This window comes from Pan troglodytes, chromosome 8 (genome assembly GCF_028858775.2).
Source record: "Pan troglodytes isolate AG18354 chromosome 8, NHGRI_mPanTro3-v2.0_pri, whole genome shotgun sequence".
Lineage (NCBI taxonomy): Eukaryota > Metazoa > Chordata > Mammalia > Primates > Hominidae > Pan > Pan troglodytes.
In genome coordinates, this window is record NC_072406.2 from 28,200,276 (window position 1) to 28,228,057 (window position 27,782).

Below are 27,782 nucleotides of genomic sequence, written 5' to 3' on the forward strand. Positions count from 1 at the left end.
TCACCGTGTTGGCCAGGCTGGTCTTGAACTCCTGACCTCAAGTACTGGGATGAGCCGCCACACCCAGCCACTTTCTTGAGATTTAAAAGAGCACAACTTTACAAACACTTAGAAAGCTAAGACATCTCTGTTGCCAAAACAAACATCCCTCACCCTTACCCTAATTTTCTAGTATGTATGGAATGTTTTCTGTTCTTTTAGGAGCAGGCTTGTTTCATGGCTAGAGTCTGGAAATGTTGCATCTTTGTCTTTCTGTATATACGTGAGCAGTCCTGTTAATGGAAGCACTTACTGCTAATTGGATATGAATGGGGTGGGATGGGGGTGGTGACTCCTTATCTGAATAACATCAGTTGTGTTGGTTCTAACCCATTTCTTCTTCTCCTTTGTCATCACCACTGTCATTTTTTTCTCTTCTCTGTCTTCTCCTTCCTTTTCCTCTTACCTTCTTTATTTTTAACAGGGATTGGAGAGGTCAATAAGAGTCAGCGCCTTTAAAAAGAAATCTACTCACTCTTCTGTGTGCATAAGGCTGAGAAGAGGTTCTACGTCTCAAGAGGAACTGACTTCTGTTGAGCACTCAACACGCTGCAAAGACCAGCCATCTTGCAACCTCACCTCACAGCATGGAGAGAGGAGACCAACCTAAGAGAACCAGGCAGGCCATCCCTTGTGCCACCAGGCTCTTCCTCCATCCCAGGGGCTCCGATACCCTGCCTTTGTACGGCTCCCTTTTTAGTTTGAAAGAGGTTTCTCAGCCAGGTTCTCACACTTGTAATCCCAGCACTTTGGGAGCCTGAGGCAGGTGAATTACCTGAGGTCAGGAGTTCAAGACCAGCCTGGCCAACATGGCAAAACCCTGTCTCTACTAAAAATACCAAAAATTCACCGGGTGTGGTGGTGCACCCTCAGGATGGCGGTAATCCCAGCCACTCGGGAGGGTGAGGCAGGAGAATTGCTGAAACCTGGGAGGTGCAGGTTGCAGTGAGACGAGATCGCGCCACTGCACTCCAGCCTGGTTGACAGCAAGAATCCATCTCAAAAAAAATAAAAATTAGTCTTTTTTGCCTTTATCTTTAAACTAGTAATTATTAACATAAGTGCCCAAGTAAAAAGCAGTGAGTTTTTCTCCAGAAATTATCCACCCCCCAAAAAAAAGTTTTCGTTTGTGCCTAGGTTCATAGAAAATCTCTCATATTATGAGTGTTCTGAATTATTTTGTTATGAAGAACAAAGTACCCTTTACAGAACACAAGTTAACCTGAAAAGATATCAGTTGGTGTTAGTTTTGGATGTTTGTAGAGATCAACTGAAAAAACGAGAGGGGTATAACAGATTGCATCATTATACTAGGGTTTAGAACCTCATATTTGGGAATATTATATATCTTTGTAAGGAATTTAAGGATCAATTTGGAAACTTTATAGAAATTGTTTAAATTGTGGTCACAAATGTGTACAGATAGGATGACTTTTTCAAAAAGAACTTTTCCTAATATCACCTGATTGGGTACTTGGATCTTGGGATAAAATTCCGGTGACATTATAAGTAGATTTGTTTGTTTGTTTGTTTTGAGACAGAGTCTCACTCTGTCACCCAGGCTGGAGAGCGGTGGTGCGATCTTGGCTCACTGCAACCCCCCGCTCCTGGGTTCAAGTAATCCTCCTGCCTCAGCCTCCCGAGTAGCTGGGATTACAGGTGCCCACCACCACACCCAGCTAATTTTTGTATTATTAGTAGAGACAGGGCTTCGCCATGTTGGCCAGGCTGGTCTCGAACTCCTCACCTCTAGTGATCTGCCTCCCTTGGCTTCCCAAAGTGCTGGGCTTACAGGCATGAGCCACTGAGCCCAGTCTATAAGTCAATTTAAAAAGCACTGTTTATCAAACATTCAGAAGGAAGTCAAAATTATATGCTCTATAAAACTTACATATAACTTGAAAAGTGGCTCTGGAGATCATGAAGATACCAAGATTGAAGCTGCCCATGAACGGTTTGGATAAAATTTATTCTCCAAATTGTGAAAAAGGCAATTTCTGAATTAACATTTATGTCACTTTAAGTGTGCATATAAAATGCACTTACTGAATGTTATATATAGGTATTTGACTATTTCACCTACATCCCTGAAAGTTTATTTAATTTAAAAATTAGAGACAAGGGCTGGGTGTGGTGGCTTATTTTTGTAATCCCAGCACTTTGGGAGGCCGAGGCGGGCGGATCACCTGAGGTTGGGAGGTTGAGACCAGCCTAACCAACATGGAGAAACCCCGTCTCTACTAAAACATAAAAAAATTAGCTTGACATGGGGGCACTTGCCTGTAATCTCAACTATTTGGGAGGCTGAGGCAGGAGAATCGCTTGAACCTGGAAGGTGGAGGTTGCTGTGAGCCGACATTACGCCGCTACATTCCAGCCTGGGCAACAAAGTGAGACTATGTCTTTTTTTTTTTTTTGGAGACTATGTCTCCAAAAAAAAAAAAAATTAGAGGCAAGATGTCACTCTGTCACTGAGGCTGGAATTCAGTGGTGCAGTCATAGCTCTCTGCACCCTCAAACTCTTAGGCTCCAGAGATCCTCCTGCCTCTGCCTCCCAAGTAGCTAGGATCATAGGTGTGTACCACTATGCCAACCTAACTTTTAAATTTTTTGTTGACATGAGGTCTCACTATGTTAACCAGACTAGCTTCAAACTCCTGGTTGCAAGTGATCCTCCTCCTTGGCCTCCCAAATTGCTAGGATTACAGGCATGAGCTACCATGCCTAGTCCTAAAAATCTATGTATTCAAATTGTCAACACAGACCGTAAAAATCTTTTTTGCCCTTTCTTATTGGAAACATTTGCAATCACTTTATATATGAACATAGGTTTCTTATAATTAATAAAGATTTCCATTAAAACACAGGTAATTCAGTATAGGGAACTTAATTGATATACATAATGTTAAATCTATTTGAATTTTCTCCCTAGGAATGAAAACATTTTCAACTGCTTATACAAAAACCCTGAGGCAACTTTTAAGCTGATTTGCTTTCCCTGGATGGGAGGTGGCTCCACTCATTTTGCCAAATGGGGCCAAGATACTCATGATTTGCTGGAAGGTATGTTAATTGTTAACATCATTTAAGCAATTTATAAGGGCAGATGACATAAATGTATTAGAATTTGAAGTTTGGTCAAGACTTTCCTTCCTGGTAGGTAATTAATAATAAACTTTCAAGATCATGCTTCAATAGGGTGACTTTTATATTTCTAAAGTAACTTGTCTTTACTTTGTTTTTATCGTTAGAGCTAGAAGGACCTTTTAGGAGATGACGTTCTAATACCGCATTTGTCTTTGGTATAATTATTGATATGGTTGAACTGAATCTACCATCTTGCAATTGTTTCCAATTTGTCCCATGATGTGATCTATTTTCCCTTTTCTGCTTTTCTTTCGAATTAATACAGAGTCTAAAAGACTGCTATAAATCCAGGCGCAGTGGCGCACGCCTGTAATACCAGCACTTTGGGAGGCTGAGGCAGGAGGATTGCTTGAGGCCAGGAGTTCAAGACCAGTCTGGGCAACACAGTGAGACCCCATCTCTATAATAATAATTATTTATTTATTTATTGTTTTTGAGTCGGAGTCTTGCTCTGTCACCCAGGCTGGAGTGCAGTGGCGCAATCTCGGCTCACTGCAATCTCCACCTCCCGGGTTCAGGTGACGCTTGTGCCTCAGCCTCCGAAGTAGCTGCACTTACAGGCATGTGCCACCATGCCCAGCTAATTTTTGCATTTTTAGTAGAGACAGTGTTTCACCATGTTGGCCAGGCTGGTCTCAAACTCCTGACCTCAGGTGATCCACCCACCTTGGCCTCCCAAAGTGTTAGGATTTTTTTTTTTTTTTTTTTTTTTGGAGACGGAGTCTGGCTCTGTCGCCCAGGCTGGAGTGCAGTAGCTTGATGTCGGCTCACTGCAAGCTCCACTTCCCGGGTTCACACCATTCTCCTGCCTCAGCCTCCCAAGTAGCTGGAACTACAGACGCCTGCCACCGCGCCCAGCTAATTTTTTTGTATTTTTAGTAGAGACAGGGTTTCACTGTGTTAGCCAGGATGGTCTCAATCTCCTGACCTTGTGATCCACCCGCCTCGGCCTCCCAAAGTGCTCGGATTACAGGCGTGAGCCACCGCGCCCGGCCCCAAAGTGCTAGGATTACAGATGTGAGCCACTGCAGCCAGCCTCTATAATAATAATTTTTTAAAGTAAAAAATAAAAGTATTAACTATTCTGTATGTCTCTATTGCCTTATTAGCCATAGTTTTTTGTTTTCTTGTTTTTGTGGATGCTGTCAGATTTACAATATGCACTTTTTTATTTAATGTTATGTGCAATTGTAAATCTGGCTGATTTCAAGACTGTTTATTATTATTATTATTATTATTGTTATTATTTTGAGATGGAGTCTTGCTCTGTCTCCCAGGCTGGAGTGCGGTGGCATGATCTTGGCTCACAGCAACCTCTGCCTCCCAGGTTCAAGCGATTCTCCTGCCTCAGCCTCCCAAGTATCTGGGATTACAGGCACACACCACCAGGCCCAGCTAATTTTTGTATTTTTAGTAGAGACGAGGTTTCATAGTCTTTACTAAATTCACATTGTTAACAATCAGAATTCTTAACAATTCTGATTGGTTGAAGTATATAGCATAAAAAGTTAACAAGTATGTAGGCATCTTAAGGTCTGGAGAGCCATGACTGATTTAATCCCGTCTCTGTGCTTCATCTGATAGGGATTAGCCATCTGATTTAATGGCTGCAAGCCTTGCAGGTAAGTGTTCAGCTTTAATTCAGAAGCTTGTTTTTATTACACATCTGTCCAACCTGTGGACATCTTGGGCAATTTTTGAAGATTTTTCTTTCAGATTTTCCCTCTTCTGACAGTATCCTTAGAGACACACCTATTATCTGTATGAAATCAATGAACTTACTGTATTTTTTTCTTCCTTCTCCTCTAAAAAAACGGTTGTATTATTTTTACTCTATCAGAGCATATAACATCATCCCTAATTTTTTTTTTTTAGTCTTAGAACCACAATAAAGTCTTCAAAACTCACCACCAGTCGTTTTGCCAAACTTTCCCTAATCATGTATTCTTTGGATGAAGTTTGTCTTCTAGTACAAGGATGGTGAGCTTTTTCTGTAAACGGCCCAATAGTAAATATTTGCACATTTGTGGGACATACAGTGCTTGTTGCAACTCTTCAGCTTTGCCATTGTCTCACAAAAGCAAGCACAGACAATGCATACAAAATGAGCATGGCTGTGTCCCAGTAAAACTTTATGTACCAGAATATGTGGCTGCAGGCTGGGCATGGTGGCTCACGCCTGTAATCCTGGCACTTTGGGAGGCTGAGGTGGGCAGATTATTTGAGGTCAGGAGTTCAAGACTAGCTTGACCAACATGGTGAACCCTGTCTCTACTAAAAATACAGAAAATTAACTGAGCGTCGTAGTGCACGCCTATAATCCCAGCTACTCGGGAGGCTGAGGCAGAAGAACCGCTTGAACCTGGGAGGCGGAGGTTGCTGCGAGCCGAGATCATGCCACTGCAGAGATCATGCCACTGCACTCCAGCCTGGGCCACAGAGTGAGACTCCGCCTAAAAAAAATAAATAAAAACAATGTGGCTGCTGGCTTTGACCCATGGGTTATAGTTGTTTGCTGTTTTAGTAGATTCTTCAGGCAGACTCATGATTCCAATATATGCTAAGTTCCTCCATCTCTAAGACTGCTTTGATACTGGCAATACTTTCTTTCTTTTTAAAAAAAGTTTTTCTGTAGAGACAGAGTCTTGCTTTGTTGCCCAGGCTGGTCTCAAACTCCTAGCCTGAAGCGATCCCCCCACCTTGGCCTCCCAAAGTGCTGGGATTACAGGTGTAAACTACAGTATCTGGCCAGGAGATAAATTACTGATGTGTATACTTCTTTGAGTTTCTTTAACAACTTGTTTTACTGTTTGTTGTCTTGCTTCAGATTTTGTTATCAAAGAGTCTGATATCATCCTGATTTGCTTCTTTTATAAATGACTTGGTAATTTGTTTGGAGGGCTTTTTTTTTTTTTTTTTTTTTTTTTTTTTTTGGTGACAGAGTCTCACTCTGTCACCCAGGCCCCAGGCCGGAGTGCAGTGGCGTGATCTCGGCTCACTGCAGCCTCTGCCTCCCGGGTTCAAGTGATCCTCCTGCCTCAGCCTCCTGAGTAGTTGGGAATACAGGCATGCACCACCATGGCTGGCTAATTTTGTATTTTAGTAGAGACGGGGGTTCACCATGTTGGCCAGGCTGGTCTCGAACTCCTGACCTCAAGTGATCCGCCTGCCTCGGCCTCCTAAAGTGCTGGGATTACAGGTGTGAGCCACTGTGTCTGGCCACAAATCCTCAAATTCTAACATTTTAATGCAACTACTATGGGTCAAGTTTCTCAAGCATATGATAGGCTCTTTTGATATGTCGTTTTCTTTCTTATTTTATTTCAGGGAATGTTACAGTAGGTAGTTAGACATAAATAAGGCAGGAGAGGCCCCTCCACCCCCAGCCAGGAATGTCAAGTGACTATCAGGTGATGGTCAGGCAGTTGTTAAACCATCTATCTAAAATAATAATTAGTCACCGCCGGTTCCAGGGAAAGGCAGTCCCCCAATAGCTACAACACACTGAAAGTTGGCAATCAGCAGCTTCCTGATAGGATTTCAGAAACTGGTCAAGTGGATTCACACATGCGCACTAAGAGGCAAAATGGTGGTGTTTAACTGGTCCTTCTTCCAGAAAAACTAGTAAGGGAAAAACACTTTCAGTGAGCATGCATACAACTCCAGTAAACACACTGGGCATACAGCCCCTCCCAAGTTCTGGCAGGCCACTGTGCATGCAGAGAGCCCACCCCAAGGGAAGAATCAGGGTAGAAGGGATGCAACCCCCCAAAGCATGCCAATGTATAAAACCCCAAGTCAAAGGTCAAACAGGGCACTTGATCTCTCAAGTCATCCACTTGGCCCTCTTCCAAGTGTACTTCACACTTCACTTCCTTTTTTGTTTCTGTTCTAAGCTTTTTTTTTTTTCCTTTGACACAGGGTCTTGCTCTGTTGCCCAAGCTGGAGTGTGGTGGTGCAATCACAGCTCACTGCAGCCTCAACCTCCCAGGCTCAAGCGATCCTCCCACCCCAGCCTTCCAACTAGCTGGGAACACAAGCATAAGCTACCAGGCCTGGCTAATTTCTTTTTTCGTATTTTTGTTGTTGTTGTTTTTGTAGAGATGGGCTTTTGCCATGTTGTCTAGGCTGGTATCGTACTCACTCAAGGATTCACCCGCCTCAACCTCCCAAAGTGCTGGGATTATAGGCGTGAGCCACAGTGCTCAATCCTCTTAAGCATTTTTTTTTTTTTTTTTTTTTTTTGAGATGGAGTCTCGCTCTGTCACCCAGGCTGAAGTGCAGTGGCGCAATCTCAGCTCACTGCAACCTCTGTCTCCCAGGTTCAAGCAATTCTCCTGCCTCAGCCTCCTGGGTAACTGGGATTTTACAGGAGCCTGCCACCATGCCCAGTAAATTTTTGTATTTTTAGTAGAGACAGGATTTCACCATGTTGGCCAGGCTGGACTCAAACTCCTGATCTCAAGTGATCCACCCGCCTTGGCCTCCCAAAGTTCTGGGATTACAGGCATGAGCCACCCCGCCTGGCCTTTTTAAGATTTTTAATAAACTTTCACTCCTGCTCTAAAACTTGCCTCAGTCTCTCAGTCTGCCTTATGCCCCTTAGTCAAATTCTTCCTTCTACTCTACTTCCTTCTACAAGAATTGAGGTTGTCGCAGAGCCATTACGATTCGCTGCTGCTAACAGGAGTTTGCATGAATTAAATATTGATTATTTTCCAGTGTTTTATTTTGTTTAGTTTTCTTGAGGCTCTCCATGTGTTCCTATGCTGGAACCTTTTCTGCCTTCTATGACTACTACTTTGTTTTGTAATGTTTTCCCTTCCATGACTACTACTTTGTTTTGTAATGTTTTCTCTGTCCCGCTTTTGTTTCCTAGCTCTTTTGCTTGTACTCCATATCTAATTCAATACAGCACTTTGCATCCACTGTGTTGTGGGCAACTTTTAGTCATTTTTGAAATAATTTTTGTCTTTTTAATCCATTTCTGTCCACTATTCTGTCAGCTCTTTGTGCAATTTTTTTTGGTCTATTTCTATGAAGAATTTTACATTTCTGAGTTATAGTGTTCTTTTGTTACCACTATTTCTGGTTTAATTTCATCCAAGTTGGAGTGTTGTGCTGTTTTTTTCTGCTTTGTGAGGTGTTTTTTGTTTTGTTTTGTTTATTATTGAGACAGAGTCTCACTCTGTCACCCAGGCTAGAGTGCAGTGGTGTGATCTTGGCTCACTGCAACCTCTGCCTCCAGGGTTCAAGTGATTCTCATGTCTCAGCCTCCCAAGTAGGTGGGATTACAGGCACATGCCACCACGCCCGGCTAATTTTTATATTTTTTAGTAGAGATGGGGAAAGTGTTCTCATTGCCTGAAAAACTTTGATTTATACTTTCTATATTCTGTACGATAAATTTATCTTGGTTTACGACAAAGTGTGTTAGATTTTCCTGACGAGCAAGAATAGGTCATTCCACTGGAGCTAAGGTTGGTTGCTGACTAGTGAAGTGCAGTTTTAAAAACCACCTCGTTTGTGTGGGTGGGGATTCTGTAATTCTGGTTCTTTGATATTTTCATGTTTCTGTAGGACTGTTTTCTATCTCCAGCCCCATCCTTCTTTATTTTTAGCTATCAGGATTCCCAACACTATACCTGTGTATTCCTCAAGCTTTCCAAGTCTCGTCCTTTCTACATGCTGGTAGCCAATACTCTGATATCAAGTCTCAAAGAAAATAATCCATTCATTGGAAGAAGAGAGCCCTGCAATTCCTAAAGGCCTTTTTAGAAATTATCAGAAATACTTTTATATGAGGTTTTTAATCAATAGCTGATGGTTCAATACATACAATTAAAGGCCACTACTTTAAACAAGTTTTCAAATAGTAGATCTATAAAAATGTATACCATAAACTTAACCGTGTCCATGTCCACTGCTCCCCTTAAAGAACAAAACAGTACCAATATAATTGAAGTCTCCCTCTCCATTTATGGCCTCCTCAAACACTGACTTAAGCAAGATATAATATAATCTCTCATATTTCTAACTTTATATACTTTTTTTTTTTTTTTTTTTTGGAGACAGAGTCTCACTCTGTCCCTCAGGCTGGAGTGCAGTGGCACAATCTCTGCTCACTGAAATCTCCACCTCCTGGGTTCAAGCGATTCTCCTGCCTCAGCTTCCCAAGTATCTGGGATTATAGGCATGTACCACTATGCCCAGCTAATTTTTGTATTTTTAGTAGAGACAGGATTTCACCACGTTGGCTAGGCTGGTCTCAAACTCCTGACCTTAGGTGATCCACCTGCCTCGGCTTCCCAAAGTGCTGGGATTACAGACATTTCTCTGAAACTTGCTTTTCCCACAACCTAGTTTTTAGTATTCCATTGTGTGACTATAACACAATTTATGTATCTATTCTGTTCTCAGGCATTAAGGTCATTTTTATTCTTTGCTATTAGTATAAACAGGGCTTCTATGAGCATCTTATACATGTCTTCTTATATACATGTACGAGAGAGTCTACATCTAGGAATGGAATTTCTGGGTGGTAGAGTATGAACATCTTCAACTACATGAAATATTGTCAAATTGTTCTCCAAAGGAATTATAATAATTTATACTACCAAGCAGTATAGGAAAATTCTTATTGCTCTATATTGTTGACAATACCGTTGTAATTTTTTGCTCTGTGCATGAAATTATTCTAACTTTACATTGCTTAACCCTTATTACAAGTAAGATTAGACATTTTTTTCACATTTTGATTGCTTGTCTTTTTCTCACTGACATGTAGAAATTCTTTCCTTTCTTTCTTTCCTTCCTTCCTTTCCTTCCTTCCTTTTTCTTTCTTTTCTTTTAACAGGATCTTGCTCTGTTGCCCAGGCTGGAGTACAATAGCATGACCTTGGCTCATTGCAGCCTTAAGTTTTCAGCCTCAAGTGATCCTCCCACCTCAGCCTCCTGAGTAGCTGGGACTACAGGCATACGCCACTATGCTCGGCTAATTTTATTTTATTTTATTTTTTTGTAGAGACAGCATCTCACTATGTTGCCAAGGCTGGTCTCAAACTCCGGCGCTCAAGTGATCCTCCTGCTTCAGCCTACCCATGTGCTGGCGTGAGCCACCGTGCCTGGCCAAAATTCTTGGTCTATTCTGGATTCTAATTTTTTTTAGTAGGTTTTGTGTGTTGAAAATGTCTTCTAGTTTGTGCCACCTTTCTTTTTAATGTGGTGTCTTCTGACTCACAGAAGCTTTAAATTTTAATATAATCAAGCGTATTACTCTTCTTTTAAACTTTATGCTTTTTATGGCTGGCTTTAAAAGCAAGCCTAACCTAACCCTATACCCTAACCCCAAGTCACAGTTATTTGCCTATTTTTCTTCTATCAATTCTAAAGTATTTTGTCATATTTGAGCCTGCCTTTTATATATAGTGTGAGCTAGATATCCAAGTTTACTTATACCACATGAATAGCCAGTTGGCTTAGCAACGCTTACTGAGAGGTCTATACATTCCCCCACTGGTTTTAAGTGCCAGTTGAATTGTAAATTGAGTTTTCACATGTATGTGGGTCTATTTCTGGGCTTTTTTTTTTTTTTTTTTTTTTCTTGAGACGGAGTCTCGCTCTGGAGTGCAATGGCACAATCTCAGCTCACTGCAGCCTCTGCCTCCTGGGTTCAAGCGATTCTCTTGCCACAGCCTTCCTAGTAGCTGTGATAACAGGCATGAGCCACTATGCCTGGTTAATTTTCATATTTTTAGTAGAAATGTGGTTTTGCCATGTTAGTCAGGCTGGACTCAAACTCCTGACTTCAGGTGATCCACCTGCCTCGGCCTCCCAAAGTGCTGGAATTATGGGCATGAGCCACCGTGCCTGGGCCGGGTTCTCTATTCTGTCCCATTGGTGTACTTGCCTCATATGATACCAGAAACACAGCATCTTCATTCTAGCAGCAGGGAAGTCTCAGGGTAATTGGGAGGTTTCCTTGATGCCTTCATGGAAAAAAATGAGTATCTGCGAGTCCATGTGTAGGTCTATTTCTGGATTCTCTTACTCCACTGATCTATACGTCTATGTTTACTCCAAAAGTATACTATCTTGATTACTGTGGCCTTATAATAAGCCTTAGATATCCAGTAGCATAAGTTCTCCAACTTTGTTCTTCTTTCTGAATATTGTTTTGGATATTTTAAGTCCTTTGCATTTCCATACAGCTTTTAAAATCAGCTTATCAATTTCCTGAGATTTTGTTTGGGGTTGCTGTGAAGTTATAGATCCATTTTGGGAAAATTGACATCATAACAATATTGATCCATGAGTGAGATCTGTTTCTCCAGTTTAAAAAGTATTGTTTTGATTTAGCAGTATTTTTTCATTTTTTGTTTCTGGCCTGCTTCAGCTTCTTGAGTAGCTAGGACTATAGGAATGTGCCACCATGCTTGGTTAATTTTTTTTTTTTAAGTTTTTTGTGCAGATGGGGTCTCCCTATGTTGCCTAGGCTGGTCTTGGACTCCTGAGCCAAAGCAATCCTCCCACCTTGGCCTCCCAAAGTGCTGGAATTATAGGCATGAGCCACCGCACTTAGCCTTCCAAAACACATCTTTAAATGATCACAGTCTACTTTCAAATTTTATTATACCAGTTCATTTTTAATGAAAGAATCTTATAAGAGTGTTATTCCATTCCTCTCTCTTGACCTTTGTGCTACTTTTGTAAAACACTTTTCTACTTATCAATTTTGTGTAGAGCAGTCAGCTGTCTTTTTTAGTGATTTTAAAGTAAAAAAAAAAAATGTTTAGTAAGAACTTCTGAGTTTGTGGGGGGGAAAACCAAAATGATAAAAAATAATCTTTTATATATATTTACATGATTACCTTTGTTAAAGTAGATCCAGATTTTCATCTGACATTATTTTTATTCTGCCTGAAGAAGTTCCTTTAATATTTATTTTAGTGCAAGTCTGCTGGCATTGAATTCTCGTGGGTTTTATGTGTCTAAAAAGTCTTTAACTTCCACTTTTGAAAGATATTGTCAGAGGATATGGAATGCCAGGGTGACAGTTGTTCCCTCCCTTCCTACCCCCTAGTATTGGTCTCTGGCTTGCCCTATTTCTCCCCTTCCTTCCCTCCTTCCCTCCCTCCCTCTCTCCTTCCCTCTCTCCTTCCCTCCTTCCCTTCCTTCCCTCTCTCCTTCCCTCCCTTCCCTTCCTTCCCTCTCTCCTTCCCTTCCTTCCCTCCCTCCCTCCCTCTCTCCTTCCCTCCCTCCCTCCCCCTTCCCTTCCTCTCCCCTTCCCTCCCTCTCCCCTTCCCTCCCTCTCCCCTTCCCTCCCTCTCCCCTTCCCTTTCCTCCCCTCCCCTTCCCTCCCCTCCATCTGTCCATCCATCCGTCCATCTCATCCTGTCTCCCAGCTTGAGTGCAGTGGCACAATCACGGCTCACTGTAGCCTCAACCTCCCAGGCTCAAGCAATCCTCCTGCCTCAGCCTCCCAAGTAGCTGGGACTACAGATGTGCACCACCACACTCAGCTAATATTTTTAATTTTTTTTAATAGAGATAAGGTCTCACTTCATTGCCCAGGCTGTCTCAAACTCCTGGGCTCAAGCACCTTCAGCCTCGGCCTCCCAAAGTGCTGGGATTACAGGCATGAGCCACCGCACCTGGCAGGCTTGAACAATTTCTAATAAGAAATGTGCTGTCATGGCCTGGGCACAGTGGTCCATGTCTGTAATCTTAGCACTCTGGGAGGCCAGGGTGGGCAGATCACTTGAGGTCAGGAGTTTGAGACCAGCCTGGCCAACATGGTGAAACCCCGTCTCTACTAAAAATACAAAAATTACCCGGGTGTGGTGGCATGTGCCTGCATTCCCAGCTACTTGGGAGGGTGAGGCAGGAGAATCACTTGAATCTGGAAGGCAGAGGTTGTAGTGAGCCAAGATGGCACCACTACAATCCAGCCTGAGAAACAGTGCAAGACTCCTTCTCAAAAAAAAAAATAAATAAATAAGAAATGTTTTGCCATTACCTTTGAATCTATGTCTCTCTTCTGTGGCTGCTTTTTAACATCATCTTTTTATCAAGTGTTTTTAGCAATTTGATGGACAAGCCTTGTTGTGGTTTTCATTGTTTATTCTGTTTGAGTTTCCTTGAACTTCTTGGATCTACGACTTTGTAAGTTTCAAATTTTGACATATTCAGCCACTGTTTTTTTTCAAATGTTTTTCTGTTTCCCTCTTCTCTTCTCTCCTTCTGGGACTCCAATTACACCTATGTTAGATTGATTTATAGTGTACTACAGTGTGCTCATCAGCTGTGCATTTATTTTGTCATGTTCTTTCTACGCTTAATTTTCTTTTTTTTTATTTTGAAGACAGAGTCTCAGTCTGTCGTCCAGGCTGGAGTGCAGTGGTATGATCTTGACTCACTGCAACCTCTGCCTCCCAGGCTCAAGTGATTTTCCTGCTTCCGCTTCCCAACTAACTGGGACTACAGGTGCATGCCACCACACCCAGCCAATTTTTGTATTTTTAGTAGAGATGGGGTTTCACCCTGTTGGCCAGGTTGGTCTTGAACTCCTGACTTCAAGTGATCGGCCCACCTCGGCCTGCCAAAGTGCTGGGATTACAGGTGTGAGCCACTATGCCTGGCCAACATGCTTAATTGTGGATAGTTTCTTTTTCTATGTTTAAGTTCACTGATCTTTTCTTCTTGGTGTCTAGTCTGCTGTTAATCCCATCTGGTGTTTTTAAAAATTTTTTCAGATATTTTACATCTCTATGAGTTCCATTTGGGTCTTTTAAAAATCTTTAGTTTCTGTTCTTATCATGTTCATGTTTTCATTCACATTAGTGAGCACATTTGTATTTAATAACCGTTTAAGGTCCTTGTCTGCTGACTCCATCTTTTGTTATTTCTCGTCTGTTTCTTATGTTTGATGCTCTCCCTGGAGTTGTTATGGGTCATACCTTCCAGCTTTTTGGCATGTCTGGTGAGTTTTGATTAGATGTTAGACATTGTGAGTTTTACATTGTTGGGTCCTGGATTTTGTTGTATTCCTGTACAGTGTGTTAGACTTTGCTCTAGCAAGCAAGCCAATAAGTTATTTGGGATCAGCTTGATGTTTGATTCTGGAGATGCTTAGATTGTGTATTTATTCATTAGGAGATGACTTGTCATTGTTTCTGTTAGGCATCCTGAAGTGCTACTAGCCCAGGGTCATTTCGAGTTATTTTTCTGCTTCACTTTCTATAAATTTGAAGTTTATTTATGTTACCTGCACTCCAGTCTACCAAGGTAACATAAATAAACTTCAAATTTGCATAAATACAAGGCTTTGTTTAAAAAAATCTAAGGGCAGACTTTTTCCCCCATCCAGGGCCAAGGCAAAATCAGAAAGTTCTTCTTTTCTCCTTTGCCATTTGGAAAATAAATACTTTATTTGTAGTCTACTTTTTCACAGAGGGTCTAGAATTTAGGGTTTCTTGGCTTTGTGTAAAGGACTCAGTTCTAACTCTCAAATTTAATGCATTCCAGTGCCTTATCTCCTGACCCTCTAGGTCACCCTTGAAACCTGATGTTTTATTTTCCTGATATAGGTAATGGTTGTTGGGGTAAGCATTTCATCAGCACATGATCATCAATGGAATTTTCAGTTCCTTTGTTTTTTTTTTTTCTTTTTCTTCTAGGTGTTCCCTTTATCTTATTGTGAGCAGATTCTTAGTCTGCTATATTTTATCCTCTTGCTTTTATTATCAGCAAATTCTAAAACTTTTACCTTGCTGGACTTAACTGTTATCATTCATTTCTTTGAAATTTTTTCTATCAGGTAAATATGAGCCCTTTTATAACATCACAATATCTCATTCACTGTCTGTGCGTGTTCACTTGTGTTTCTCCATCTCCAGTGCACTCCTTAAGGCTTCCTGGAAGAGAAAGCCGAGTTGAAGAACCTCTTGAAAATGACATCTCCCAGTTAGTTGATCAAGTTGTTTGTGCTCTGCAGCCAGTCATCCAGGATAAACCATTTGCATTTTTTGGCCCCAGGTATTTGATATCTGTTTTAAAAGACTTCAGGGGAGTTTCTTCTATCTGAAGTTTGTGGTTAATGTTATTCTTTGTGTTTTGTAAGATGCATACCTTTGTATTGGTTAGACAGCATGTTAGGTAATTATGGCCATCACAACTTTTACAATTCACCAGTTTGTATGGTAAGTATACCTATTTTTTTTCCTTTTAGGCAAATAAAGTCAACACTTGTAAAACCAAGACTTTAACAGCAGCTTACATTCTATTTATTTTTGAAATAAGAAATTATGCAAAGAGTATATGTTTCTTAAGCTACGTTGTATAATTTTGAGGTTAAGTCAGAGACCCTGGGGTTCTGGCTATCTCTTATCAGTTGTATGACCTTAGGAAAATTTCTTAGGCTTCTGAGTTAGTTCCTTTTTCTATAAGGGTACAATAACAATAGTTCCCATTTGTGAGGCTTAAATGAATAGTGATCTTAAATAAATTGGTATATAGTAAGGACTCAATAAATTTTGGCTATTATATCATATAAGATTTACAAATATGGTCAAGCAGAAATTGAAAAATAAAAAGTATCCATCATCCTACTACCCAGATAACAATGCTTTAAAATTCTGATGTAGTTCCTTAGTATTTTTACACAGTGGGGTCTGGTTTTATATATTTACTTGATCTTTTTCACTGAAAAGCAATGTACACTCACAGGATGTGAAAGATGTTTATTGCTATAATATTTATATTATAGTAATATTAAATTAAATATAATATTAAATTAAATATATTTATATTATTGCCATAAATATCTTTCACATCCTGTAAGTATACGTTGCTTCATGATTTGTTTGATTAACCTCCTTTTGTGGATATGAGCTATTTCTATCTTTTTCTGTTATAAACAATAGTCCAGTGAACATTCTTTTTTTTTTTTTTTTGAGACAGAGTCTCACTGTGTCACCCACGCTGGAGTGCAGTGGCACGATCTCAGCTCATTGCAACCTACACCTCATGGGTTCAAGCAATCCTCCCACCTTATCCTCTCAAATAGCTGGAATTACAGGCACACACGACCATACCTGGCTAATTTTTATATTTTTAATGGAGTTGGGGTTTCACCATGTTGGCCAGACTGGTCTCAAACTGCTGACCTCGAGTGATCCACTTGCCTTGGCCTGCTAAAGTGCTGGGATTACAGGTGTGAGCTGTGGCACCCAGCCCAACGAACATTCTTATAGAAAATTTAGTATAAATCTCCTATCAATTTTTTAGGATAAATTCTCAGAATTTATGTTAAACAATATGCACATTGTTAAAGTTCTTTTCAAGACACGGTCTTGCTCTGTCACCCAGGCTGCAGGGCAGTGGTGCAATCATGGCTCACTGCAACCTCTGTCTCCCAGGCTCAAGTGATTCTTCCACCTCAGCCTCCCAAGTAGCTGACTACAGGAGCATGCCACCACACCCTGCTAATTTCTTGTCATTGATGTTTTATAGAGATGGAGTTTCGCCATGTTGCCCAGGCTGGTCTCCAACTCCTGGGCCCAAGTGATCCACCCACCTCCGCCTCTCAAAATGTTGGGATCACAGATACGAGGCACTGCATCCAGCCTGTAGAAGTTGTTGCTATATATTTCCAAATTACCTGCACTTTACACTCCATGCGCAATGAACATGGTGCTGAGTTTCCCTTTCTTTCAGAAAATATATACATGTGCAATTTACAAATAAGCAACCTCTGGCAGTTTTGTCAACCAAATGTATTTACATAATATCAACATTTTCGATCCCAGTACCCCTTTATACTTTTAAGATGCATTGAGGAACTCAAAGAGCTTTTGTTTATATGTGATATATCTGGCGATATTTATCATACTGGAAGGAAAAACTAAGAAATTTTAAAGATGTTTATTAACTTATCTAAAAATAACATTAACAAACCTATTATACATTGACATAAATAATATATTTTAATGAAAAGACTATATTTTCCAAAAAAAATGTGAGAAGGTGAGAAGAGTGGCATCATTTGATACTTTTGCAAATCTGCTTAATGTCTGACATAATAGAAGGCAGATGGATTCTCATTTCTGTCTCTGCATTCAAATTGTTGCTGTATCACATGTCATATAGCTTCTGGAAAACTCCACTGTGTATTCATTAGGGTAAAAAAGGCAAATAACATTTTAGTATTTATCCTGAAAATAGCTTTGACCTCATGGACCATCCATTAGGATCTCAGAAATTTCCAGGGGTCCCTAAACCGTATTTTGAGAACTGCAGATATATACTGTTAAAGACATAGTGATACACACCTTTAAGGAAGAAAAGGAAATTTAAATTAATTTGAAGACACTGTGCAAATCAGTACTAAATCTTAGAGTGAATTATCTAGGCTGTCTTTGAAACAGTTTTTATGCTGATATAAATCACTGAAAAGATAGACTTCTTAATCAACTGACACTTTCCTTCCATCTATTACATGATCATTGTTGTGTTTATGATACTGTTCCTTTTGACTTTCGGTGGATCATCACGAGTTTTGCTTAACAGTTCTTGTCATGTTTTTCTTTGCTGAATTTAGTATGGGATCCCACATTGCTTTTAGGACTGCACTAGATCTAAAAGAAAACAATCAACCAGAACCATTGCATTTATTTTTGTCAAGCGTAACTCCGGTACACGTAAGTAATTTAGCTTTTTCCTAGGAAGGGCAGTGGAGAGCAGGGAAATGGGGATAAAAATAAGCCATTATTTCTCTATCTGGTGAATTCTGGTCCAGTATGATGATGATGGTGGGGATACTAATAGATTGGTGCAAAAGCAATTGAGGTTTTTGCCACTACTTTCTTTTTCTGAGATGGAGTCTCATTCTGCTGCCCAGGCTAGAGTGTAGTGGCACGATCTTGTCTCACTGCAACCTCTGCTTACTGGGTTCAAGAGATTCTCCTGTCTCAGCCTCCTGAGTAGCTGGGACTACAGGCGAGCACCATCACAGCCAGCTAATTTTGTATTTTTAGTAGAGACGGGGTTTCACCATGTTGGCCAGGCTGGTCTTGAACTCCTGACCTCAGGTGATCCACCCACCTCAGCCTCCCAAAGTGCTGGGATTACAGGTGTGAGCCAGCACGCCCAGCCTGCCATTACTTGCAATGGCAAAAACCACAATTGATTTTGCACCAACCTAATACTTGCTGTTGAAAAGTCCCTTAAATCTCTTTCAATATCATTCTCTGTTTCCCTGAAATGCACTTCAGCTGTTTCCTACTGGTACTATTCCTGGCATCTCTGAGCTAATGCTGACCATAGTGCTTTTTCCTTCATTGTGGGTCAGCTGGGAACTTAACCAACTTTGAGCAAAGTAACTGGATCAGAACCAGGAAAGACTCCTTGAAATGTTAAAAGGGGACAGTGATGTCAAGTTCTTAGAACTACCATGGCTTTTTAAACCTGGTGCTGTTGCTCCTGCTGCTCTTCCTCCTACCTCTTTGGTCTTTCCCACTTCATCTGGAGAAAGATCCTGCCTGTCCCAGGATTCTAAATCTACAAAGCCATTTTGGTGGCATTATGATGCTGTAGTTATTACTGATGAGCCTTCTTCTCCCTACTTTCAAAACGACATAGTTCTTTCCTGAAGCCTGTAGATAAAGCAGTCTACTTCCCAGCCTTGGTTTAATGACTTTTCCCTTAGATCAACAGTTTTCAGTTTATGAGCCAAGTGTGTTATATGAAATATCAGGCCTGTGTTGTTGTTCATGTTTCAAGTCAAAGGCCTGGCATCGCATTCCCAAAGATGATGAATTGTCAGAAGAACAAATAAGTCATTACCTTATGGAATTTGGAGGCATCCCCAAGCATTTTGCTGAAGACAAGGAATTCATGAAACAATATAGTCCCATCATAAGGGCAGATCTGAACATTGTTAGAAGTTGCACGTAAGTAACAGAAACAAGGTTTTTTCTTTTTTTGGTACAATTATTTGTAGAAAAACATAGATTGGCAGTGCTCTGAGGTTGCTTATGTGGGAAGACAAAATTCTAAGAGTTTGGTTTCATTTCCTTTGGGGCCACCTATGGTATGTATTACTGGTTTAGAATGGAGCCTAGGCACAGAAATTGTATCTATAAAAGATGTCTAGCATGGCCAGGCACAGTGACTCATGCCTATAATTCCAGCACTTTGGGAGACCAAGGCCAGTGGATCAATTAAGGCCAGGAGTTCAAGACAAGGCTGGCCAACATGGCAAAACCCCATCTCTACCAAAAATACAAAAATTAGCCAGACGTGATGGTGCACACCTGTAATCCCAGCTACTTGGGAGGCTGAGGCAGGAGAATCACTTGAAGTCAAGAGGCGGAGGTTGCAGCGAGCTAACATCATACCACTGCCCTCCAGCCTGGCCAACAGAGTGAGACTCCATCTCAAAAAAAAAAAAAAAAAGTCTAGCATGTATTTTTCTTTAAAAAATATATGATTAGACATGTATATTTTATCTCATAATAACATAGTAAATATCTGTTGAATAAATTAATGCCAAAGCATTTTCATCTTCTTAGAAGGGTCAGCAGAAATAGATTGTTACTTATTGTAAGTGTGGGGGCAAACCAGTGTGGAGAAATTTGCTAGGTTTGCTTTTTTGTACATTTTGTTCCAGAACTCATTAAGTTCTATGAATATCTCTCCATTCCCTTGTCTCGTGGGATGTCTGTATAGACACTTGATTCTTCTGATAGAACTGAAGTCCTGATACTCTGTAAATCCTACCCCAATAATCTTTCCTATTTTTATTTTATTTATATATTTATTTATTTATTTATTTATTTATTTATTTTTGAGATGGAGTCTCACTTTGTCGCCCAGGCTGGAGTGCAGTGGTGTGATCTTGGCTCACTGCAACCTCCGTCTTCCAGGTTCAAGCGATTCTCCTGCCTCAGCCTCCCGAGTAGCTGGGATTACAGGCACCCGCCACCACACCCAGCTACTTTCGCATTTTTAGTAGAGACGGGTTTTCACCTTGTTGGCCAGGCTGGTCTCAAACTCCTGACCTGAGGTGATCCACCCACCTCAGCCTCCCAAAGTGTTGGGATTATAGGCGTGAGCCACTGCGCTCAGCAAGGACTAAGTTTTTGAGATCTACTGCACAGCACAGTGACTACACATGTATATTTCAAAATTGCTAAGAAAGTAGATTTTACCTGTGCACATCATTTTAAAAAGTTAAGTATATGAGGTGATGGATATGTTAATTCGCTTGACTTAATCTTTCCATAATGTATACTTATATCAAAATATCACAGTATACCTCACCAATTTATACAATTGTTATTTGTGAATTTAAAACAAAATTGAAAAAACTGAGAAGTAATCCAAATCACCATGGACATTCAATGCAATCATGGATGCAAAAGCTGGCTTTTAATAATTAAGCCTTGCACAATGGTGAAACATGCCATCTTTAGAGTCCACTTAGCAGACCGAAACCCTGTGTCTTAACTCACTGCGAGATTCTGAGCAAGTTTCTTTAACGGTCTGTGTCTCATCTCATCAACGAAGGGATAAGAATAGCACCTTTTCAAGGTGTTGTGTGAGAATTAACTGCTTGGTAGAGGGGAGCGTCTGGCACACAACAAACCATGAGCTATTTTTAAAAAACAAAACACAACCAAAAAACTCACAACCAATGAGTTTTTTCACTCCAAAGAAACCTCCAAAACACCAGAAATAACACATTAACATAAATCATTCATGGGGATATTCTACTCACAGAATGTAGAAAATGTTGACATTCTCACCCTTTCTCCAGTGAGCCAAATTGCAGTAGTTACTCACAAATTTTAACGTCCTCTCTCCAAATTTCAAAAACTCTTCCAAATCCTGCCCTCCTGCACCTTCTCCTTTTCAATCTGATCTCTCCCACGTCCTCGTTATCTCCCTGCTTTTTCCAATACAAATGAAATCAGGCCTACAGAGTTTTTTCCAGTTCTCTTTCCCCATCACTACCACTAAAGCTCAGAGCTACTGGCCAAAATGGAAATTGTCAGCCGAGAAGTGCCAGAAGCTGTGACTACTTCAGCTCATATAATCTGTCCTCCTCTCTTGCTTCGGACTATTGTTATTGTTCCTCGTCTGGGTTCCTGATGCCACATACACTAGGGTGTTTCATAATTGATATCATCCCAAATCTCTTGCAAGTTCTGTTTTGTCTCTTTTTTTAAAGTTTCCTTTGTGTTTCAGTGTGAATAATTTCCTCTGACTGTCTTCAAGGCCGCTGACTTTCTTCAGCTGTATCAAGTCTACTGATGAGCCTGTCAAAGGACTTCTTCATTTCTGTTATTTCTAGAAATCCCATTTGACTCTCTTCTGGTTTTTACCTTTCTAATGAAATTCCCCATGTGTTCATGAATGTTAGCCACCTTTTCCACTAAATCTGTTGATAAATTAATCCTATGTATTTTAAAGTCCCTGTTTGAGAGTTCCAACATCTGGGTCTTATCTGTGTCTGATTCTTTTGACTGCTTTGCCTCTTAACAATGGGTTATTTCTTGCTTTCTTGTGTGTCTGATAATTATTATTACTATTATTATTTGAGATGGAGTTTTGCTCTTATTGCCCAGGCTCGAGTGCAATGGCGCGATCTCAGCTCACTGCAACCTCCGTCTCCTGGGTTCAAGCAATTCTCCTGCCTCAGCCTCCCGAGTAGCTGGGATTACAGACACGTGCCCCCACACCCAGCTAATTTTTTTGTATTTTTAGTAGAGACGGGGTTTCATCATGTTGGCCAGCCTGGTCTCGAACTCCTGACCTCAGGTGATCCACCCCACCTCGGCCTCCCAAAGTGCTGGGATTACAGGCATGAGCCACCGTGCCCAGTGATAATTTTATAAAATCAAAAGCCAGTTATCATGCCTAAACACAGTAGAGACTGAAGGTAATGTTTTACACCTGAATTTGAACACGTCTCTCCTTTTTGACAGGCCGTTAGTGTGGGGAATAGAGTTAGTCTAGACTGGGCTTGAGCTGGGTAGGGTTTTGTTGTTGCTGTGATGACCTTGAGCGCACCACCAGCTCTCAAATCCTCTGGTATAAAATCCTCTGCTATGTGTCTGGTGTGGGATGCAGTTGTTCCAGACTTTTTCTCAGCAGTCCCGCCCTACCCTTGGCGTTCAATGTTCCCTGTGACTCATAGAACAGCCTCTCTTCCTCCTGTTGCCCTCCCCAGTGTAGACAGCTGTTGCTTGTTACTCAATGTATGTTAGCCTGTGGGTAACACAGGGAGTTCCTGGACATCTAGATAGTCTGAAGCATGAATTCTAGGTAGCGTCCCCGTGCCTGGGTTCTGTGAGTGGGGCTTTCTCAGCACGCCTGCTCCTTCTCTCTTGCAAACACATTTTTGCCTTCTATCTGTGGTTGCCTTGGTGGAAGATTCCTGCCCCTTCCTACAAGCAGCAGAACTCTGCTTGGTTTTGGTGTAGAATTGTTTCTCATCCCTTCCTCAGGGGTAGAGGGCTTACGCTTTTATCCTCCCTGCAGCAGCCACAGGGCTTCACCTGCACCCTGGTGGTGAGAGGGTTTCATGCCCCTCTTCCAGCAGCTTAAGGCTTCTGCTTACAATGAGAGCAGACCTGGTCAGGTGGCAGTCTAGTGCCAGTCCAATTGCCACAGCTAACTAACTGCCCTGTGGAGGTGTCTCTCTAGCCTCTTGCGTCACTCCTAATTTTTCTCGTCAACCCCTAGTGAAGGCCCATGGAAAAGAGGCTGCATGGCTGGGCACGGTGGCTCATGCCTGGAATCCCAGCACTTTCAGAGGCCAAGATGGGCGGATCACTTGAGGTCAGGAGTTCGAGACCAGCCTGGCCAACATGGCGAAACCCCATCTCTACTAAAAATACAAAAATAGCTGGATGTGGTGGCAGACACCTGTAATCCTAGCTACTCGACAGGCTGAGGCAGGAGAATCACTTGAACCCAGGAGACAGAGGTTGCAATGAGCTGAAATCACGCCATTGCACTCAAGCCCGGGCAATAGAGCGAGACTCCATCTAAAAAAACAAAAAAAGACAAAAGAGGCTGTGAGTCAGTGAGAACTCCATCTAACACACTGTTCTCACTGTGTCTCCAACACTTTAAAATTTCGGCTGATTTGAGTCTTATCGCATGTACAGCAGATACCTCTTCCGCCTGGACATTGTGCCATCTGACCCTGTCTACTGGCCCCATCTCTCTGTAGTGGGAGTCTGTCCTCCTTGGAATTTGATTTCTAACTTGCCTTGCAAACACAGCTCTCTGTTGAGTTCACGACAAGTCATGATGCTGCAGTTTCTCTGTTTTTTTTTTTTTTTCTCTCATTGTTAGGATGGAGTGTGGGGTGCTGCTGCTTTTTTACATTCCAGGCAGGAGCAAATCCTTGCTGGGATTACTGCAAGTCCCACCCACTTGGGCCTATCACATACACTTGGTCCCCCTCCGATCCATTATCCACACTCTATCCAGAGGATAGAAGTCCAGTTTGATCATGGTGTACCTTGTTTGATCTTTTTGGTGACTTCCTTTCACTCTTAGGACAACCAACTAGACTTATACCTGCATACCTCTTATACCTTAATTTGTCCCAATACTCCACTTTGTTCTCTGAACAATAGCCTTTTTTGTTGTTGTTGTTTTGTTTTGCTTTGTTCTTTGAGATGGAGTTTCGCTCTTGTTGACCAGGCTGGAGTGCAGTGGTGTGATCTTGGCTCACCGCAACCTCTGCCTTCCAGGTTCAAGGGATTCTCCTGCCTCTGCCTCCCAAGTAGCTCATTACGGGCATGCACCACCATGTCCAGCTAGTTTTGTATTTTTAGTAGAGACGAGGTTTCCCGTGTTGGTCAGGCTGGTCTTGAACTCCCAACCTCAGGTGATCCACCCACCTCGGCCCCCCAAAGTGCTGGGATTACAGGCGTAAGCCACCACGCCTGAACATTTTTTTTTTTTTTTTTTTGAGACAGGATCTTACTCTGTTGCTCAGGCTGGAGTGCAATGGTGCAATCACAGCTCACTGCAGCCTTGACTTCCTGGGCTCAAGTGATCCTCCCACCTCAGCCTCCCGAGTAGCTGGAACTACAAGTACATGACAGCACACCTGGCTAATTTTTTTATGTAGTAGAAATGGGGTCTTGCTATGTTGCCCAGGCTGGTCTCAAACTCCTGGCCTTAAGTGATCCTCCTGCCTTGGCCTCCCAAAGTGCTGGTATTATGGTGTGAACCATCACACCTGACCTAGCCATTAATTTGTCGTCTTTCTCTTCCCTCTCTCCCTGCTGGCTCTGTGCCCTTTGACTGGTTCTTCTCTATTCATTCAGGCTTCAGATCCTCTCCCCTTTCCCAGGAGACTTGCCTTGACCCTGTCCCCACCTCCTCCCTCCTGCCAACAGTTCTCCATCCCCCTGGACTTGATAGCACCTTCCATCTCTCTCTAGTTGAATGATTGTTTCTGTAATGTCTCTCTCCCAGCCAGTCTCTCAGCTGCAAGAGGGCAGGGACTGTGTTTGTTTCTCCATGTGCCCCTAGTGTCTAGTGCAGCACTGAGCCTCTGACTCAATAAACACGTTTGCTGCTGTTGTGAGGTTCCGTGCAGAGCAACCCTCTGCTGGGCCAAGGAGAGCTAAGAGTTACTAAAGAGGTCTTCGTTTCTGATGACAGTTTAAAGGACTGGTTCCACCAGCCTTACCTTGAGTTGAACTGTGCGCCCCAGTGCCATCCTGCTGCCACTTGTCACATCCTAGAAGTTAGATATTGGAAATTAGTCTCCACACTGAGTCTCAGGCAGGCTTTGACAGGTAGAAGTGCCATTGGTGAAAAATGTTTTACACTGCTAGAAGTAGCCAAAGAAAAGAAGTGAACCCACCCCAAGTTTCATTGACATTAGGAACAGGAAAAGATTCTGGGATGTTGATTTCGAACAATTACTAACCAGCTCTTTTATGTTTACAGCTCTAATGTACCATCTAAGTCTGTTCTTTCTTGTGACTTGACATGTTTTGTTGGATCTGAAGACATAGCAAAGGACATGGAAGGTGAAATTATTTTTAGTCTCGAGTATTGTATTGAAATATATGTTTGATGGCTTTAAAATTTTTTTTTCTTTTGAGACAGAGTCTCGCCCTGTCACCCAGGCTGGAGTGCAATGGCGCAATCTCAGCTCATTGCAACCTCCGCCTCCCAGGTTCAAACGATTCTCCTGCCTCAGCCTCCTGAGTAGCTGGGATTACAGGTGCCGGCCACCATACCCGGCTATTTTTTGTATTTTTAGTAGAGATGGGGTTTCACCATGTTGGCCAGGCTGGCCTCGAACTCCTGACCTCATGATCTGCCTGCCTCGGCCTCCCAAAGTGCTGGGATTATAGGCATGAGCCACCATGCCTGGCCAGCTTTTAAAATTTTTTTTTTAATTTTTATGGGTACATAGTAGGTGTATATATTTACGTTCGATGATTTTTGACCAATGTCAACTAGTAGTTACTGCAATGAGTAAAAAATTAGTTGAAGTTGTATTTAGTGTAAAAGGAGAGATGTTGGCCTTGTGTAAAATGAGAGAACTGCTGTATACTGATAGGTCTCAAAGAAATAAAAAATGCAGGACACCTAGTGTAAGAGTTAAAGAAAGAGGAAAGACAAAATGCAGCTTAACAGTCAAAGACAGGTTTTCTTTAGATAAAACCTGAGAGGGGCTCCTGGCAGACTTCCGTCAGGAGCACTTTCTCTTACAGATGAAGAGTATATATTGGTTTTAGGGTGAGGGGCTTATTACAAGCTTGGAATGTTTCTGTGTGAGCGAGAAGTTTTATGGTAGGGTTGGAATGTCTCTGGGAGGAGGGGAGGCTTTCTTGGGGCAGACATCTTTCTGGCGGCCGGAAGCAAGGTTATCTCGAGGCCGTCATCTTCCTGGCCAGAGGGGGGTTATCTTGGGGCTAACATGTCTCTGGTCAGGGAGGAGTTTGGAACGTTTCTGGTTGGAGATGTTATCTATGGTTTATGGTTATGGTGACCTTAGCCATTAGGCTGATGCCTTTTGGATTTAGGTGGTTTTTGATTAAGGTAAACTTTAGAATGAGGGGCTTGTCCAAGATGGCCGTGCTCCTGCTTCATCACCTAGAACATAAGGCCTTGAAAGTAACCGTACTTCAGGGTGTCAGCTCTTAAAGAAATGATGTCTTGATGTGAATCTTTAGTTGCTGTTGGTGTTGTTATTGAATACAATCTTGTTTATTTTCAGCCTGGAAAGATGTAACCAGTGGAAATGCTAACATTTACCAGCTTCCAGGGCGTCACTTTTATCTTCTGGATCCTGCCAACGAGAAATTAATCAAGAACTACATAATCAAGTGTCTAGAAGTATCACCGATATCCAATTTTTAGATATTTTCCCTTTCACTTTTAAAATAATCAAAGTAATATCATACTCTTTTCAGTTATTCAGATGTAGCTCAGTTTTATTCAGATTGGAAATTACACATTTTCTACTGTCAGGGAGATTCGTTACATAAATATATTTACGTATCTGGGGACAAAGGTCAAGCCAGTAAAGAATACTTCTGGCAGCACTTTGGGAGGCCAAGGCGGGTGGATCACGAGGTCAGGAGATAGAGACCATCCTGGCTAACACCGTGAAACCCCATCTCTACTAAAAATACACAAAATTAGCCGGGCGTGGTGGCGGGCACCTGTAGTCCCAGCTACTCGGGAGGCTGAGGCAGGAGAATGGTGTGAACCTGGGAGGTGGAGCTTGCAGTGAACCGAGATCGCTCCACTGCACTCCAGCCTGGGTGACAGATCCAGACTCTGTCTCAAAAAAAAAAAAAAAAAAAAAATACTTCTGGAAGAGTCTTTTATCTTCCTATTAAAATCTCACTTGATTCTCCTTTATGGGAAGTTTGTCGACAAAATTCATGATTAGTAAATTATCCATTTTTTCCTTCAGTTAGTTTAATGGTGAAGATGATTAACAGGGGAAATGCTTGAAATAAATGATTGTTTGAATGGCATACAGTGTCTCAAAGCTTGATCTCATTTTTTCAAATGTAGAATAGCCCCACATAGTGAGAAAATGTAACCTACTGCTTTGTTAAAAGAGAGCCCAAAATAATTATTGTCACCTGTGCAGGCAAGTCCTCAGAATGCCTATACCACACCCCTCTAAGGAGTTTATTCTACACCACTTACTGGGGGGCTCTGCCACCCTGGCATGTCTGACTGGGACCTGGATTGTCCCCCCAGTGGACAACCAATCTAGAGTCTGGCCTGTGACAAAGGGAGTGGCCAAGCACAAATCTCACACCTAAGAGGCTGCCTCAGCCTCACTCAGCAATAACTTGAACTTGACTTAGGGAGAAAGCACAACAGCTGGAAGTAAACAGGAACCAAGAGAAAAAGAAAAGCAGAAATAGGAGCCAGGCGCAGTGGCTCAACACCTGTAATTCCAGCACTTTGGGAGGCTGAGTAGCAGGATCATTTCAGGTCAGGAGTTTGGGAGACCCCTGTCTCTACAAAAGATTTTAAAAATCAACCAGGCATGGTGGCGTGCACCTGTAGTCCCAGCTACTTGG

General features: G+C 41.8%; 1 protein-coding gene and 1 pseudogene across 2 annotated transcripts in view; one reads left to right on the forward strand and one right to left on the reverse strand.

Annotated features, from left to right (window-relative positions):
- Nucleotides 1–25,350, reverse strand: part of LOC737738 (olfactory receptor 7E24) — a 69,775-nt pseudogene extending 44,425 nt beyond the window's left edge. Inside the window, exon 1 of the transcript XR_010146579.1 lies at nt 24,908–25,350. The product of XR_010146579.1 is annotated as an olfactory receptor 7E24 (transcript). The remainder of the gene's footprint in view (nt 1–24,907) is intronic.
- OLAH (oleoyl-ACP hydrolase) lies at nt 627–27,424 on the forward strand. Its single transcript, XM_063780493.1, is given in 9 exon segments — nt 627–721; nt 2,972–3,102; nt 10,211–10,294; nt 10,297–10,353; nt 15,084–15,222; nt 17,786–17,885; nt 18,967–19,136; nt 25,171–25,253; nt 26,453–27,424. Coding segments are annotated over 9 exon segments (1,002 nt in total). The 3' UTR covers nt 26,596–27,424.
- The last annotated feature ends 358 nt before the right edge of the window (nt 27,425–27,782 follow it).